Source organism: Oncorhynchus nerka, linkage group LG2 (genome assembly GCF_034236695.1).
Source record: "Oncorhynchus nerka isolate Pitt River linkage group LG2, Oner_Uvic_2.0, whole genome shotgun sequence".
Taxonomy (NCBI): domain Eukaryota; kingdom Metazoa; phylum Chordata; class Actinopteri; order Salmoniformes; family Salmonidae; genus Oncorhynchus; species Oncorhynchus nerka.
In genome coordinates this window covers 98,061,658-98,077,874 of record NC_088397.1, presented here as the reverse complement: position 1 = coordinate 98,077,874, position 16,217 = coordinate 98,061,658, and the positions used below count along the sequence as shown (strand labels likewise).

The following is a 16,217-nucleotide window of genomic DNA, read 5'->3' as shown; positions in this document are numbered from 1 at the left end:
GACATCAACCACCCGAGCCACTGCCTGTTCACCCCGCTATGATCCAGAAGGCGAGGTTAGTACAAGTGCATCAAAGCTGAAACCGAGAGACTGAAAAACAGCTTATATCTTTAAACAGCCATCACTAACACAGAGAGGGTGCTCCCTACATAGACTTGAAATCACTGGCCGCTCGGCCATCACCCTTCCATATATTATTATTATCACCTCCACCCTACCTGACACCCTAGACCCACTCCAATTTGCTTACCGCCCAAATAGGTCCACAGACGATGCAATCTCAACCACACTACACACTGCCCGGCCATCACCCTTCCATATATTATTATTATCACCTCCACCCTACCTGACACCCTAGACCCACTCCAATTTGCTTACCGCCCAAATAGGTCCACAGACGATGCAATCTCAACCACACTACACACTGCCCTAACCCACCTGGACAAGAGGAATACCTATGTGAGAATGCTGTTCATCGACTACAGCTCGGCATTCAACACCATAGTACCCTCCAAGCTCGTCATCAAGCTCGAGACCCTGGGTCTCGACCCCGTCCTGTGCAACTGGGTACTGGACTTCCTGACGGGCCGCCCCCAGGTGGTGAGGGTAGGCAACATCTCCTCCCCGCTGATCCTCAACACTGGGGCCCCACAAGGGTGCGTTCTGAGCCCTCTCCTGTACTCCCTGTTCACCCACGACTGCGTGGCCACGCACGCCTCCAACTCAATCATCAAGTTTGCGGACGACACAACAGTGGTAGGCTTGATTACCAACAACGACGAGACGGCCTACAGGGAGGAGGTGAGGGCCCTCGGAGTGTGGTGTCAGGAAAATAACCTCACACTCAACGTCAACAAAACTAAGGAGATGATTGTGGACTTCAGGAAACCGCAGAGGGAACACCCCCCTATCCACATCGATGGAACAGTAGTGGAGAGGGTAGCAAGTTAAGTTCCTCGGCATACACATCACAGACAAACTGAATTGGTCCACTCACACAGACAGCATCGTGAAGAAGGCGCAGCAGCGCCTCTTCAACCTCAGGAGGCTGAAGAAATTCAGCTTGTCACCAAAAGCACTCACAAACTTCTACAGATGCACAATCGAGAGCATCCTGGCGGGGTCTATCATCGCCTGGTACGGCAACTGCTCCGCCCTCAACCGTAAGGCTCTCCAGAGGGTAGTGAGGTCTGCACAACGCATCACCGGGGGCAAACTACCTGCCCTCCAGGACACCTACACCACCCGATGTTACAGGAAGGCCATAAAGATCATCAAGGACAGCAACCACCCGAGCCACTGCCTGTTCACCCCGCTATCATCCAGAACGCGAGGTCAGTACAGGTGCATCAAACCTGGGACCGAGAGACTGAAAAACACCTTCTATCTCAAGGCCATCAGACTGTTAAACAGCCACCACTAACATTGAGTGGCTGCTGCCAACACACTGACACTGACCCAACTCCAGCCACTTTAATAATGGGAATTGATGGGAAATGATGTAAATATATCACTAGCCACTTTAAACAATGCTACCTTATATAATGTTACTTACCCTACATTATTCATCTCATATGTATACGTATATACTGTACTCTATATCATCGACTGCATCTTTATGTAATACATGTATCACTAGCCACTTTAAACTATGCCACTTTGTTTACATACTCATCTCATATGTATATACTGTACTCGGTACCATCTACTGTATGCTGCTCTGTACCATCACTCATTCATATATCTTTATGTACATATTCTTTATCCCCTTACACTGTGTATAAGACAGTAGTTTTGGAATTGTTAGTTAGATTACTTGTTGGTTATTACTGCATTGTCGGAACTAGAAGCACAAGCATTTCGCTACACTCGCATTAACATCTGCTAACCATGTGTATGTGACAAATAAAATTTGATTTGATTTGATGGCCTCTGGTGGATAAAACGAGCATTAAAAGCAAGAACTGTTAAGCACCATTCCACACCACGGCATACCGCACGCTATACCAGGGTATGTCACAACTTTTTAATTGTGGGCCGAAGTTTTCTCAAGTCGAAAAGGAAAGGAGGGTGGTCGGGTTGGATGGGTAAGTGTATAACGTGAATGCCAAGCGACACTAAGGTTGTGTGTTACGAATCTCATCACGGACAACTTTAGTATTTTAGTAACTTTGCAACTACTTGGCATGTTAGCATGTTAGCTAACCCTTCCCATAGCGTTAACCTTCATTCCTTGGATAGCTAACATTAGCCAGCTAACTAACGTTAGCCAACTAGCAACCTAGTTAAAATGGAATTTCTAAAATATACATATTGCAAATTCGTAACTTATGATGAATGAATGATCATTTGTTACATCATATGAATTGTAATTGGTAACATATACCAAATGGATAATGGACATCCACAAATGTATACATAACATACCAAATGTAACATATCATGCTAATTTCAGTACTCCAGATTTTCATTTACTATGTTACGTCTACCCCTGAGTTCAGGTTGTTTTTTTTGGGGACAATTTTACATACAGTATGTAATGAATTTTATATTATTTTATGTTTTAAGAATCACTATTATAATTTTTTTTTTTAAACGGTACGTTCACAAAGAAACTAAACATTATTTTTCTTCCAGCAGATTGATCCCATATTACAAAAGAAATCGTGAAAACGTCAAAATAAAAATGTTTTTTTTTTTTTTTGTGTGTGTAATAATCAGATGAAAAAGAAACCTCACCTGTAGTTGTTCCTCACAAGGCAGTGTGTTTACATCATCATAGCATCGCTGGGTATCAAGTGCAATAAAATCCACAGGAGTCAATATTGTAGGGGTAACGAAGCCTTCTTCTTTACATATCAATTCTGGAACAAACAAAAAAAACATGTAAATAGTGATCTGAAATGTATACCGCTTCAAAGTGTGTTTAGTGTGAGCTTACGTCACGGTCAAAGCACACTGTATATCACAGTGGTAAGAGTTACAACATTACTGTGTGTCTCAGGGGGGGAGTAGTGGTGTATTAGTAAGAGCTGTGTCTCATGGGGGAGTAGTGGTGTATTAGTAAGAGCTGTGTCTCATGGGGGAGTAGTGGTGTATTAGTAAGAGCTGTGTCTCATGGGGGAGTAGTGGTGTATTAGTAAGAGCTGTGTGTCTCAGGGGGGAGTAGTGGTGTATTAGTAAGAGCTGTGTCTCTCATGGGGGAGTAGTGATGTATTAGTAAGAGCTGTGTGTCTCAGGGGGAGTAGTGGTGTATTAGTAAGAGCTGTGTGTCTCAGGGGGAGTAGTGATGTATTAGTAAGAACTGTGTGTCTCAGGGGGAGTAGTGGTGTATTAGTAAGAGCTGTCTGTCTCAGGGGGAGTAGTGGTGTATTAGTAAGAGCTGTGTCTCAGGGGGGAGTAGTGGTGTATTAGTAAGAAGGGGGAGCTGTGTGTCTCAGGGGGGAGTAGTGGTGTATTAGTAAGAGCTGTCTGTCTCAGGGGGAGTAGTGGTGTATTAGTAAGAGCTGTGTGTCTCAGGGGGAGTAGTGGTGTATTAGTAAGAGCTGTGTGTCTCAGGGGGAGTAGTGGTGTATTAGTAAGAGCTGTCTGTCTCAGGGGGAGTAGTGGTGTATTAGTAAGAGCTGTGTGTCTCAGGGGGAGTAGTGGTGTATTAGTAAGAGCTGTGTGTCTCAGGGGGGAGTAGTGGTGTATTAGTAAGAGCTGTGTGTCTCAGGGGGGAGTAGTGGTGTATTAGTAAGAGCTGTCTGTCTCAGGGGGAGTAGTGGTGTATTAGTAAGAGCTGTGTGTCTCAGGGGGAGTAGTGGTGTATTAGTAAGTGATGCTGTAAGAGCTGTGTGTCTCAGGGGGAGTAGTGATGTATTAGTAAGAGCTGTGTGTCTCAGGGGGAGTAGTGATGTATTAGTAAGAGCTGTGTGTCTCAGGGGGAGTAGTGATGTATTAGTAAGAGCTGTGTGTCTCAGGGGGAGTAGTGATGTATTAGTAAGAGCTGTGTGTCTCAGGGGGAGTAGTGATGTATTAGTAAGAGCTGTGTGTCTCAGGGGGAGTAGTGATGTATTAGTAAGAGCTGTGTGTCTCAGGGGGAGTAGTGATGTATTAGTAAGAGCTGTGTGTCTCAGGGGGAGTAGTGATGTATTAGTAAGAGCTGTGTGTCTCAGGGGGGAGTAGTGATGTATTAGTAAGAGCTGTGTGTCTCAGGGGGAGTAGTGATGTATTAGTAAGAGCTGTGTGTCTCAGGGGGAGTAGTGATGTATTAGTAAGAGCTGTGTGTCTCAGGGGGGAGTAGTGATGTATTAGTAAGAGCTGTGTGTCTCAGGGGGGAGTAGTGATGTATTAGTAAGAGCTGTGTGTCTCAGGGGTAGTGGTGTAGTGATGTATTAGTAAGAGCTGTGTGTCTCAGGGGGGAGTAGTGATGTATTAGTAAGAGCTGTGTGTCTCAGGGGGGTAGTGAGTGTATTAGTAAGAGCTGTGTGTCTCAGGGGGAGTAGTGATGTGTAAGTGTGTCTCAGGGGGAGTAGTGATGTATTAGTAAGAGCTGTGTGTCTCAGGGGGAGTAGTGATGTATTAGTAAGAGCTGTGTCTCTCATGGGGGAGTAGTGATGTATTAGTAAGAGCTGTGTGTCTCAGGGGGAGTAGTGATGTATTAGTAAGAGCTGTGTGTCTCAGGGGGAGTAGTGGTGTATTAGTAAGAGCTGTCTGTCTCAGGGGGAGTAGTGGTGTATTAGTAAGAGCTGTCTGTCTCAGGGGGAGTAGTGATGTATTAGTAAGAGCTGTGTGTCTCAGGGGGAGTAGTGGTGTATTAGTAAGAGCTGTGTGTCTCAGGGGGAGTAGTGGTGTATTAGTAAGAGCTGTGTGTCTCAGGGGGAGTAGTGATGTATTAGTAAGAGCTGTGTGTCTCAGGGGGAGTAGTGATGTATTAGTAAGAGCTGTGTCTCAGGGGGAGGGGTAGTGATGTATTAGTAAGAGCTGTGTGTCTCATGGGGTGTGTCTCAGTAGTGATGTATTAGTAAGAGCTGTGTGTCTCAGGGGGAGTAGTGATGTATTAGTAAGAGCTGTGTGTCTCAGGGGGAGTAGTGATGTATTAGTAAGAGCTGTGTCTCTCAGGGGGAGTAGTGATGTATTAGTAAGAGCTGTGTGTCTCAGGGGGGAGTAGTGATGTATTAGTAAGAGCTGTGTGTCTCAGGGGGAGTAGTGATGTATTAGTAAGAGCTGTGTGTCTCAGGGGGAGTAGTGATGTATTAGTAAGAGCTGTCTGTCTCAGGGGGAGTAGTGATGTATTAGTAAGAGCTGTGTGTCTAGTGGTGTATTAGTAAGAGCTGTGGGGGGGAGTAGTGATGTATTAGTAAGAGCTGTGTGTCTCAGGGGGAGTAGTGGTGTATTAGTAAGAGCTGTCTGTCTCAGGGGGAGTAGTGGTGTATTAGTAAGAGCTGTGTCTGTCTGTCTCAGAGCTGGTGTCTCAGGGGGAGTAGTGATGTATTAGTAAGAGCTGTGTGTCTCAGGGGGAGAGTGATGTGTAAGTGTGTGTCTCAGGGGGTAGTGAGTAAGAGCTGTGTGTCTCAGGGGGAGTAGTGATGTATTAGTAAGAGCTGTGTGTCTCAGGGGGAGTAGTGATGTATTAGTAAGAGCTGTGTGTCTCAGGGGGGGGGTAGTGGTGTATTAGTAAGAGCTGTGTGTCTCAGGGGGAGTAGTGATGTATTAGTAAGAGCTGTGTGTCTCAGGGGGAGTAGTGATGTATTAGTAAGAGCTGTGTGTCTCAGGGGGAGGGATGTAGTAGTGATGTATTAGTAAGAGCTGTGTCTCGTCTGTGTGTCTCAGGGGGAGTAGTGATGTATTAGTAAGAGCTGTGTGTCTCAGCGGGAGTAGTGATGTATTAGTAAGAGCTGTGTGTCTCAGGGGGAGTAGTGATGTATTAGTAGTGGTGTATTAGTAAGAGCTGTGTGTCTCAGGGGGGAGTAGTGATGTATTAGTAAGATCTGTGTGTCTCAGGGGGAGTAGTGATGTATTAGTAAGAGCTGTGTCTCTCAGGGGGAGTAGTGGTGTATTAGTAAGAGCTGTGTGTCTCAGGGGGAGTAGTGATGTATTAGTAAGAGCTGTGTGTCTCAGGGGGAGTAGTGGTGTATTAGTAAGAGCTGTGTGTCTCAGGGGGGTGAGTAGTGGTGTATTAGTAAGAGCTGTGTCTCGGGGGAGTAGTGATGTATTAGTAAGAGCTGTGTCTCTCAGGGGGAGTAGTGGTGTATTAGTAAGAGCTGTGTGTCTCATGGGGGAGTAGTGATGTATTAGTAAGAGCTGTGTCTCATGGGGGAGTAGTGATGTATTAGTAAGAGCTGTGTGTCTCAGGGGGGAGTAGTGATGTATTAGTAAGAGCTGTGTGTCTCAGGGGGAGTAGTGATGCATTAGTAAGAACTGTGTGTCTCGGGGGGAGTAGTGATGTATTAGTAAGAGGGGAGTAGTGATGTATTAGTAAGAGCTGTGTGTCTCGGGGGAGTGTGATGTATTAGTAAGAGCTGTGTGTCTCTCATGGGGGAGTAGTGATGTATTAGTAAGAGCTGTGTGTCTCAGGGGGAGTAGTGATGTATTAGTAAGAGCTGTGTGTCTCAGGGGGGAGTAGTGATGTATTAGTAAGAGCTGTGTGTCTCAGGGGGAGTAGTGATGTATTAGTAAGAGCTGTGTGTCTCAGGGGGAGTAGTGTCTGTGTGTCTCAGGGGAGTAGTGATGTATTAGTAAGAGCTGTGTGTCTCAGGGGGAGTAGTGATGTATTAGTAAGAGCTGGGGGAGTAGTGATGTATTAGTAAGTGTCTCAGGGGGGGTAGTGGTGTATTAGTAAGAGCTGTGTGTCTCAGGGGAGTAGTGAGTGGTGTCTCATTAGTAAGAGCTGTGTGTCTCAGGGGGAGTAGTGATGTATTAGTAAGAGCTGTGTGTCTCAGGGGGAGTAGTGGTGTAGTAGTGTGTGTCTCATTAGTGTAAGAGCTGTGTGTCTCAGGGGGTAGTGATGTATTAGTAGTGGTGGGGGAGTAGTGATGTATTAGAAGAGCTGTGTGTCTCAGGGGGAGTAGTGATGTATTAGTAAGAGCTGTGTGTCTCAGGGGGAGTAGTGATGTATTAGTAAGAGCTGTGGGGGAGTGTCTCAGGGGGAGTAGTGGTGTATTAGTAAGAGCTGTGTGTCTCAGTGGTGTATTAGAAAGAGCTGTGTGTCTCATGGGGGAGTAGTGATGTATTAGTAAGAGCTGTGTGTCTCAGGGGAGTAGTGATGTATTAGTAAGAGCTGTGTCTCTCAGGGGGGAGTAGTGATGTATTAGTAAGAGCTGTGTGTCTCAGGGGGAGTAGTGATGTATTAGTAAGAGCTGTGTGTCTCAGGGGGAGTAGTGATGTATTAGTAAGAGCTGTGTGTCTCAGGGGGGAGTAGTGATGTATTAGTAAGAGCTGTGTGTCTCAGGGGGTAGTGGTGTAGTAAGTGATGTATTAGTAAGAGCTGTGTGTCTCAGGGGGAGTAGTGATGTATTAGTAAGAGCTGTGTGTCTCAGGGGGAGTAGTGGTGTATTAGTAGCTGTGTGTCTCATGGGGAGTAGTGATGTATTAGTAAGAGCTGTGTGTCTCAGGGGGAGTAGTGGTGTATTAGTAAGAGCTGTGTGTCTCAGGGGGAGTAGTGGTGTATTAGTAAGCTGTGTGTCTCAGGGGGAGTAGTGATGTATTAGAGAGCTGTGTGTCTCATGGGGGAGTAGTGATGTATTAGTAAGAGCTGTGTGTCTCAGGGGGAGTAGTGATGTATTAGTAAGAGCTGTGTGTCTCAGGGGGGGTGAGTAGTGATCTATTAGTAAGAGCTGTGTCTCAGGGGTAGGGGGGTAGTGGTGTAAGAGCTGTGTGTCTCAGGGGGAGTAATTAGTAAGAGCTGTGTGTCTCAGGGGGAGTAGTGATGTATTAGTAAGAGCTGTGTCTCTCATGGGGGAGTAGTGATGTATTAGTAAGAGCTGTGTGTCTCGGGGGAGTAGTGGTGTATTAGAAGCTGTGTGTCTCAGAGCTGTGTGTCTCATGGGGGAGTAGTGATGTATTAGTAAGAGCTGTGTGTCTCATGGGGGAGTAGTGATGTATTAGTAAGAGCTGTGTGTCTCAGGGGGTGAGTAGTGATGTATTAGTAAGAGCTGTGTCTCTCAGGGGGAGTAGTGATGTATTAGTAAGAGCTGTCTGTCTCTGGGGGAGTAGTGATGTATTAGTAAGAGCTGTGTGTCTCAGGGGGAGTAGTGGTGTATTAGTAAGAGCTGTGTGTCTCTCAGGGGGGAGTAGTGGTGTATTAGTAAGAGCTGTGTGTCTCAGGGGGAGTAGTGGTGTATTAGTAAGAGCTGTGTGTCTCAGGGGGAGTAGTGATGTATTAGTAAGATCTGTGTGTCTCAGGGGGAGTAGTGATGTATTAGTAAGAGCTGTGTCTCTCATGGGGGAGTAGTGATGTATTAGTAAGAGCTGTGTGTCTCAGGGGAGTAGTGGTGTATTAGTAAGAGCTGTGTGTCTCAGGGGGAGTAGTGATGTATTAGTAAGAGCTGTGTGTCTCAGGGGGAGTAGTGGTGTATTAGTAAGAGCTGTGTGTCTCAGGGGGGAGTAGTGGTGTATTAGTAAGAGCTGTGTCTCGGGGGGAGTAGTGATGTATTAGTAAGAGCTGTGTGTCTCAGGGGGTAGTGATGTATTAGTAAGAGCTGTGTCTCATGGGGGAGTAGTGATGTATTAGTAAGAGCTGTGTGTCTCGGGGGTAGTGATGCTGTGAGCTGTGTCTCATGGGGGAGTAGTGGTGTATTAGTAAGAGCTGCGTGTCTCGGGGGGGAGTAGTGGTGTATTAGAAAGAGCTGTGTGTCTCGGGGGGAGTAGTGGTGTATTAGAAAGAGCTGCGTGTCTCGGGGGGGGGGGGGGGGAGTAGTGGTGTATTAGAAAGAGCTGTGTGTCTCAGGGGGAGTAGTGGTGTATTAGTAAGAGCTGCGTGTCTCGGGGGGGAGTAGTGGTGTATTAGAAAGAGCTGTGTGTCTCGGGGGTAGTGATGTATTAGTAAGAGCTGTGTGTCTCATGGGGGAGTAGTGATGTATTAGTAAGAGCTGTGTGTCTCAGGGGGGGGGGGGGGGGGGGGAGTAGTGGTGTATTAGTAAGAGCTGTGTCTCTCAGGGTGTGACGTCTGGGACTGCTCAAATACGAGATCGGCTTTCTATTTCGCACAGTAATGTTGTAACTCTTACCACTGTGATATACAGTGTGCTTTGACCGTGACGTAAGCTCACACTAAACACACTTTGAAGCGGTATACATTTCCTTCACTCACGCCGCCAAACTTACCCTATGTAAACTGACTATCCTACCGATCCTCGACGATGTCATCTACAAAATAGCTTCCAATACTCTACTCAGCAAACTGGATGCAGTTTATCACAGTGCCATCTGTTTTGTTACTAAAGCACCTTATACCACCTCACTGATCATCTCACTGATCATCCCTAAAGCCAACACCTCATTTGGCCGCCTTTCCTTCCAGTTCTCTGGAAGACTTTTATCTGGAGACTTTTATCTCCCTCACCAACTTCAAACATCTGCTATCTGAGCAGCTAACCGATCGCTGCAGCTGTACACAGTCTATCGGTAAATAGCCCACCCAATTTTACCTACCTCATCCCCATACTGTTTTATTTACTTTTCTGCTCTTTTGCACACCAATATCTCTACCTGCACATGACCATCTGATCATTTATCACTCCAGTGTTAATCTGCAAAATTGCAATTATTCGCCTACCTCCTCATGCCTTTTGCACATAATGTATATAGACTTTTTTTTTTTCTACTGTGTTATTGACTTGTTAATTGTTTACTCCATGTGGAACTCTGTGTTGTTGTCTGTTCACACAGCTTTGCTTTATCTTGGCCAGGTCGCAATTGAAAATGAGAACTTGTTCTCAACTAGCCTACCTGGTTAAATAAAGGTGTTCTCAACTAGCCTACCTGGTTAAATAAAGGTGTTCTCAACTAGCCTACCTGGTTAAATAAAGGTGTTCTCAACTAGCCTACCTGGTTAAATAAAGGTGTTCTCAACTGGCCTACCTGGTTAAATAAAGGTGTTCTCAACTAGCCTACCTGTTTAAATAAAGGTGTTCTCAACTAGCCTACCTGTTTAAATAAAGGTGTTCTCAACTAGCCTACCTGGTTAAAATAAAGGTGTTCTCAACTAGCCTACCTGGTTAAAATAAAGGTGTTCTCAACTGGCCTACCTGGTTAAATAAAGGTGTTCTCAACTAGCCTACCTGGTTAAATAAAGGTGTTCTCAACTAGCCTACCTGGTTAAATAAAGTTGAGATAAAAAATAAAATACATAAAACGAGCTTCGGTGACGACCGCGTGCCCTGAGTAGGCAAGGACATGGGGCTTTTGTCCTCCCATCTCAAAAACTAGTCTGAGAAAGCTAAAAATCGGGGCCAAAAATCGTGTAGTGTACACTCGGTTTAAGAGCGTTGAAGCACGAGGCTCAACTTCTCCACTGTTTTGGGTCCTGTTGCTACCACGCTGTAACAGCATGAACCAAACCTGTGCACATGCACAGATACTATGCGTGACTGTGTGAGAGCGAAGTCGTGCATCTCGCTCTTCGCAATATCATCAGTGCTGCTCGTGATGACGTCATTTCGCTGAGTCTACCTTTAACACAGTGACTGGTATAGAGCTGCTGAGAGAGAGCGAGAGCGAGAGCGAGCAAGCGAGAGTGAGAGAGAGTGAGAGAGAGTGAGAGAGAGAGAGAGAGAGAGTGAGAGAGAGAGAGAGTGAGAGAGAGTGAGAGAGAGCAAGAGAGAGCGAGAGAGTAGTGTTGAGAGAGCTAGAGAGAGACAGAGAGAGAGAGAGAGTGAGAGAGTAGTGTTGAGAGAGCTAGAGCTTATAGGAGCAGAGCAGGCCCCACCCAGCAGCCTGATACATACATGATTACCTTGGCTGGAGCAGGCTGGGGCTAGGGCTGAGGAGAGGAGAGAGGAAGAGGAGGAAGAGGCGGCAGCGACAGAGGAGGAGATGGGAGATCCACCACCAGACAGCCTGGAGTCCTCACTGATCTGACAAACACACCAGCAGGCTTCCCTTTAGTCAACATATGAAACAGAGGAATATTCTATATAATCAACGTATTGTTCTATATACCAGAGGTGTCAATGTGCTGTTTTGCCAACTCCTGTGCCATTGTTACAGGCAAGACAGCACAAACAGATCTGGGACTCAGGCTAGCTGCATTCAATACTATAGTAAATGGTTCATTTTAGATAGACCTCTTTACAGTAAGCAAGGAAAAGGATATTAGCATTTATTTGGGGGGGGAAAGAACCCCCCCCCCCCCAAACATATCAGTAATACTGTAATAACCCCCCCCCCCCCAAAGATATCAGTAATACTGTAATAACCCCCCTCAAGGATATCAGTAATACTGTAATACCCCCCTCAAGGATATCAGTAATACTGTAATACCCCCCCTCAAGGATATCAGTAATACTGTAATACCCCCCTCAAGGATATCAGTAATACTGTAATACCCCCCTCAAGGATATCAGTAATACTGTAATACCCCCCCCTCAAGGATATCAGTAATACTGTAATACCCCCCCTCAAGGATATCAGTAATACTGTAATACCCCCCCCTCAAGGATATCAGTAATACTGTAATAACCAGTTGTAAGATGCTGCTGTTCACAGAGATCAACAGGCTCAGACCACTAGACAAAGTTAAAACAAATCATTATTCTGCCCTTGGTTATGGCACCTTACCTTCTTTTCGTTGTTGTTGGCCATTCGGTCTTTAGATTCTTTGGCTTTCTGAATAGCTTTCAACACCTCCACAGTGTCCAGCTCTTTCTCTGTCGGCGCAGTGCTGTCCAAGCATACCTGTTAGACAAGGACAACCACATCAATCAGTGGGTAAGGAATATAGTGCAGTTACAACCTACCACTAGTTACCACCTACCACTAGTTACAACCTACCACTACAGTTACTACAGTTACCACCTACCACTAGTTACAACCTACCACTAGTTACCACCTACCACTAGTTACCACCTACCACTAGTTACCACCTACCACTAGTTACCACCTACCACTAGTTACAACCTACCACTAGTTACAACCTACCACTAGTTACAACCTACCACTACAGTTACCACTTACCACTAGTTACAACCTACCACTACAGTTACAACCTACCACTACAGTTACAACCTACCACTACAGTTACAACCTACCACGACAGTTACTACAGTTACCGCCTACCACTAGTTACAACCTACCACTACAGTTACCACCTACCACTAGTTACAACCTACCACTAGTTACAACCTGTTACTACAGTTACCACCTACCACTAGTTACAACCTACCACTACAGTTACAACCTACCACTACAGTTACAACCTACCACTAGTTACCACCTACCACTAGTTACAACCTACCACTAGTTACAACCTGTTACTACAGTTACCACCTACCACTAGTTACAACCTACCACTACAGTTACAACCTACCACTACAGTTACAACCTACCACTAGTTACCACCTACCACTAGTTACAACCTACCACTACAGTTACTACAGTTACAACCTACCACTACAGTTACTACAGTTACAACCTACCACTACAGTTACAACCTACCACTACAGTTACTACAGTTACAACCTACCACTACAGTTACAACCTACCACTAGTTACAACCTACCACTACAGTTACAACCTACCACTACAGTTACAACCTACCACTACAGTTACTACAGTTACAACCTACCACTACAGTTACAACCTACCACTAGTTACAACCTACCACTACAGTTACAAACTACCACTACAGTTACAACCTACCACAACAGTTACTACAGTTACAACCTACCACTACAGTTACTACAGTTACAACCTACCACTACAGTTACTACAGTTACAACCTACCACTACAGTTACAACCTACCACTACAGTTACAACCTACCACTACAGTTACAACCTACCACTACAGTTACTACAGTTACAACCTACCACTAGTTACCACCTACCACTAGTTACAACCTACCACTACTAGTTACAACCTACCACTACAGTTACTACAGTTACAACCTACCACTACAGTTACCACCTACCACTAGTTACCACCTACCACTACAGTTACAACCTACCACTAGTTACAACCTACCACTACTAGTTACAACCTACCACTACTAGTTACAACCTACCACTACTAGTTACAACCTACCACTACTAGTTACAACCTACCACTACTAGTTACAACCTACCACTACTAGTTACAACCTACCACTACTAGTTACAACCTACCACTACTAGTTACAACCTACCACTACAGTTACTACAGTTACAACCTATCACTAGTTACAACCTACCACTAGTTACCACCTACCACTACAGTTACCACCTACCACTAGTTACCACCTACCACTACAGTTACAACCTACCACGACAGTTACAACCTACCACTACAGTTACAACCTACCACTACAGTTACAACCTACCACTAGTTACCACCTACCACTAGTTACAACCTACCACTACAGTTACAACCTACCACTACAGTTACTACAGTTACAACCTACCACTACAGTTACAACCTACCACTAGTTACAACCTACCACTACAGTTACAACCTACCACTAGTTACAACCTACCACTACAGTTACAACCTACCACTAGTTACCACCTACCACTACAGTTACAACCTACCACTACAGTTACAACCTACCACTAGTTACCACCTACCACTAGTTACCACCTACCACTAGTTACCACCTACCACTAGTTACCACCTACCACTAGTTACCACCTACCACTAGTTACCACCTACCACGACAGTTTCTACAGTTACCACCTACCACGACAGTTACAACCTACCACTACAGTTACAACCTACCACTACAGTTACTACAGTTACAACCTACCACTAGTTACAACCTACCACTAGTTACCACCTACCACTACAGTTACCACCTACCACTACAGTTACCACCTACCACTACAGTTACAAACTACCACTACAGTTACTACAGTTACAACCTACCACTACAGTTACAACCTACCACTACAGTTACCACCTACCACTACAGTTACCACAGTTACAACCTACCACTACAGTTACAACCTACCACTACAGTTACCACCTACCACTAGTTACCACCTACCACTAGTTACCACCTACCACTAGTTACCACCTACCACTAGTTACCACCTACCACTACAGTTACTACAGTTACAACCTACCACTAGTTACCACCTACCACTAGTTACCACCTACCACTAGTTACCACCTACCACTAGTTACCACCTACCACTACAGTTACAACCTACCACTAGTTACAACCTACCACTACAGTTACAACCTACCACTACAGTTACAACCTACCACAACAGTTACTACAGTTAAACCTACCACTAGTTACCACCTACCACTAGTTACCACCTACCACTACAGTTACTACAGTTACAACCTACCACTAGTTACAACCTACCACTACAGTTACAACCTACCACTACAGTTACCACCTACCACTACTAGTTACAACCTACCACTACTAGTTACAACCTACCACTACTAGTTACAACCTACCACTACTAGTTACCACCTACCACTACTAGTTACAACCTACCACTACTAGTTACAACCTACCACTACAGTTACCACCTACCACTACTAGTTACAACCTACCACTACTAGTTACAACCTACCACTACTAGTTACAACCTACCACTACTACCACTGCTACTACTGTTGCTTCTTCTACTACTACAACTGCTGCTACTACTGTTGTTGCTGCTACTGCTACTATTATGGCTAATATTACTACTGCTGCTTCTACTGCTGCTACTGTGGCTAATACTACTACTACTGCTACTTCTGATGCTGATGATGCTGCTACTACTATGGCTAATACTACTACTGCTGCTACTATGGCTAATACTACTACTACTATGGCTAATACTACTACTGCTGCTACTATGGCTAATATTACTACTGCTGCTACTATGGCTAATACTACTACTGCTGCTACTATGGCTAATACTACTACTGCTGCTACTATGGCTAATACTACTACTGCTGCTACTATGGCTAATACTACTACTGCTGCTACTATGGCTAATATTACTACTGCTGCTGCTACTATGGCTAATATTACTACTGCTGCTGCTACTATGGCTAATACTACTACTGCTGCTGCTACTATGGCTAATACTACTACTGCTGCTGCTACTATGGCTAATACTACTACTGCTGCTACTATGGCTAATATTACTACTGCTGCTACTATGGCTAATATTACTACTGCTGCTACTATGGCTAATATTACTACTGCTGCTACTATGGCTAATACTACTACTGCTGCTACTATGGCTAATACTACTACTGCTGCTGCTACTATGGCTAATACTACTACTGCTGCTGCTACTATGGCTAATACTACTACTGCTGCTGCTACTATGGCTAATACTACTACTGCTGCTACTATGGCTAATACTACTACTGCTGCTACTATGGCTAATACTACTACTGCTGCTGCTACTATGGCTAATACTACTACTGCTGCTACTATGGCTAATATTACTACTGCTGCTGCTACTATGGCTAATATTACTACTACTGCTGCTACTATGGCTAATACTACTACTGCTGCTACTATGGCTAATATTACTACTGCTGCTACTATGGCTAATATTACTACTGCTACTATGGCTAATACTACTACTACTATGGCTAATATTACTACTGCTGCTGCTACTATGGCTAATATTACTACTGCTGCTGCTACTATGGCTAATACTACTACTACTATGGCTAATATTACTACTGCTACTATGGCTAATATTACTACTGCTGCTACTATGGCTAATACTACTACTGCTGCTACTATGGCTAATACTACTACTGCTGCTACTATGGCTAATACTACTACTGCTGCTACTATGGCTAATACTACTACTGCTGCTACTATGGCTAATACTACTACTGCTGCTACTATGGCTAATACTACTACTGCTGCTACTATGGCTAATACTACTACTGCTGCTACTGTTAATACTGCTGCTGCTAGTATGGCTAATACTGCCATTGCTACTACTATGGCTAATACTGCTGCTACTGTTACTACTGCTGCTGCTAGTATGGCTAATACTACTATGGCTAATACTGCTGCTACTGCTGCTACTTCTACTACTACTTCTGCTGCTGATGCTGCTGCTACTG

General features: G+C 44.8%; 1 protein-coding gene across 3 annotated transcripts in view; it reads right to left on the bottom strand.

Moving 5' to 3' along the window:
• Positions 1-16,217, bottom strand: part of nisch (nischarin) — a 43,531-nt gene that overhangs the window by 17,694 nt on the left and 9,620 nt on the right. For all 3 annotated transcript variants that reach the window (XM_065004592.1, XM_065004583.1, XM_065004587.1), the window contains exons 12-14: positions 11,761-11,877; positions 10,937-11,057; positions 2,740-2,864 (exon numbers count right to left, since the gene is read on the bottom strand). In XM_065004592.1, the coding sequence (XP_064860664.1) occupies positions 2,740-2,864; positions 10,937-11,057; positions 11,761-11,877 (363 nt within the window). The remainder of the gene's footprint in view (positions 1-2,739; positions 2,865-10,936; positions 11,058-11,760; positions 11,878-16,217) is intronic.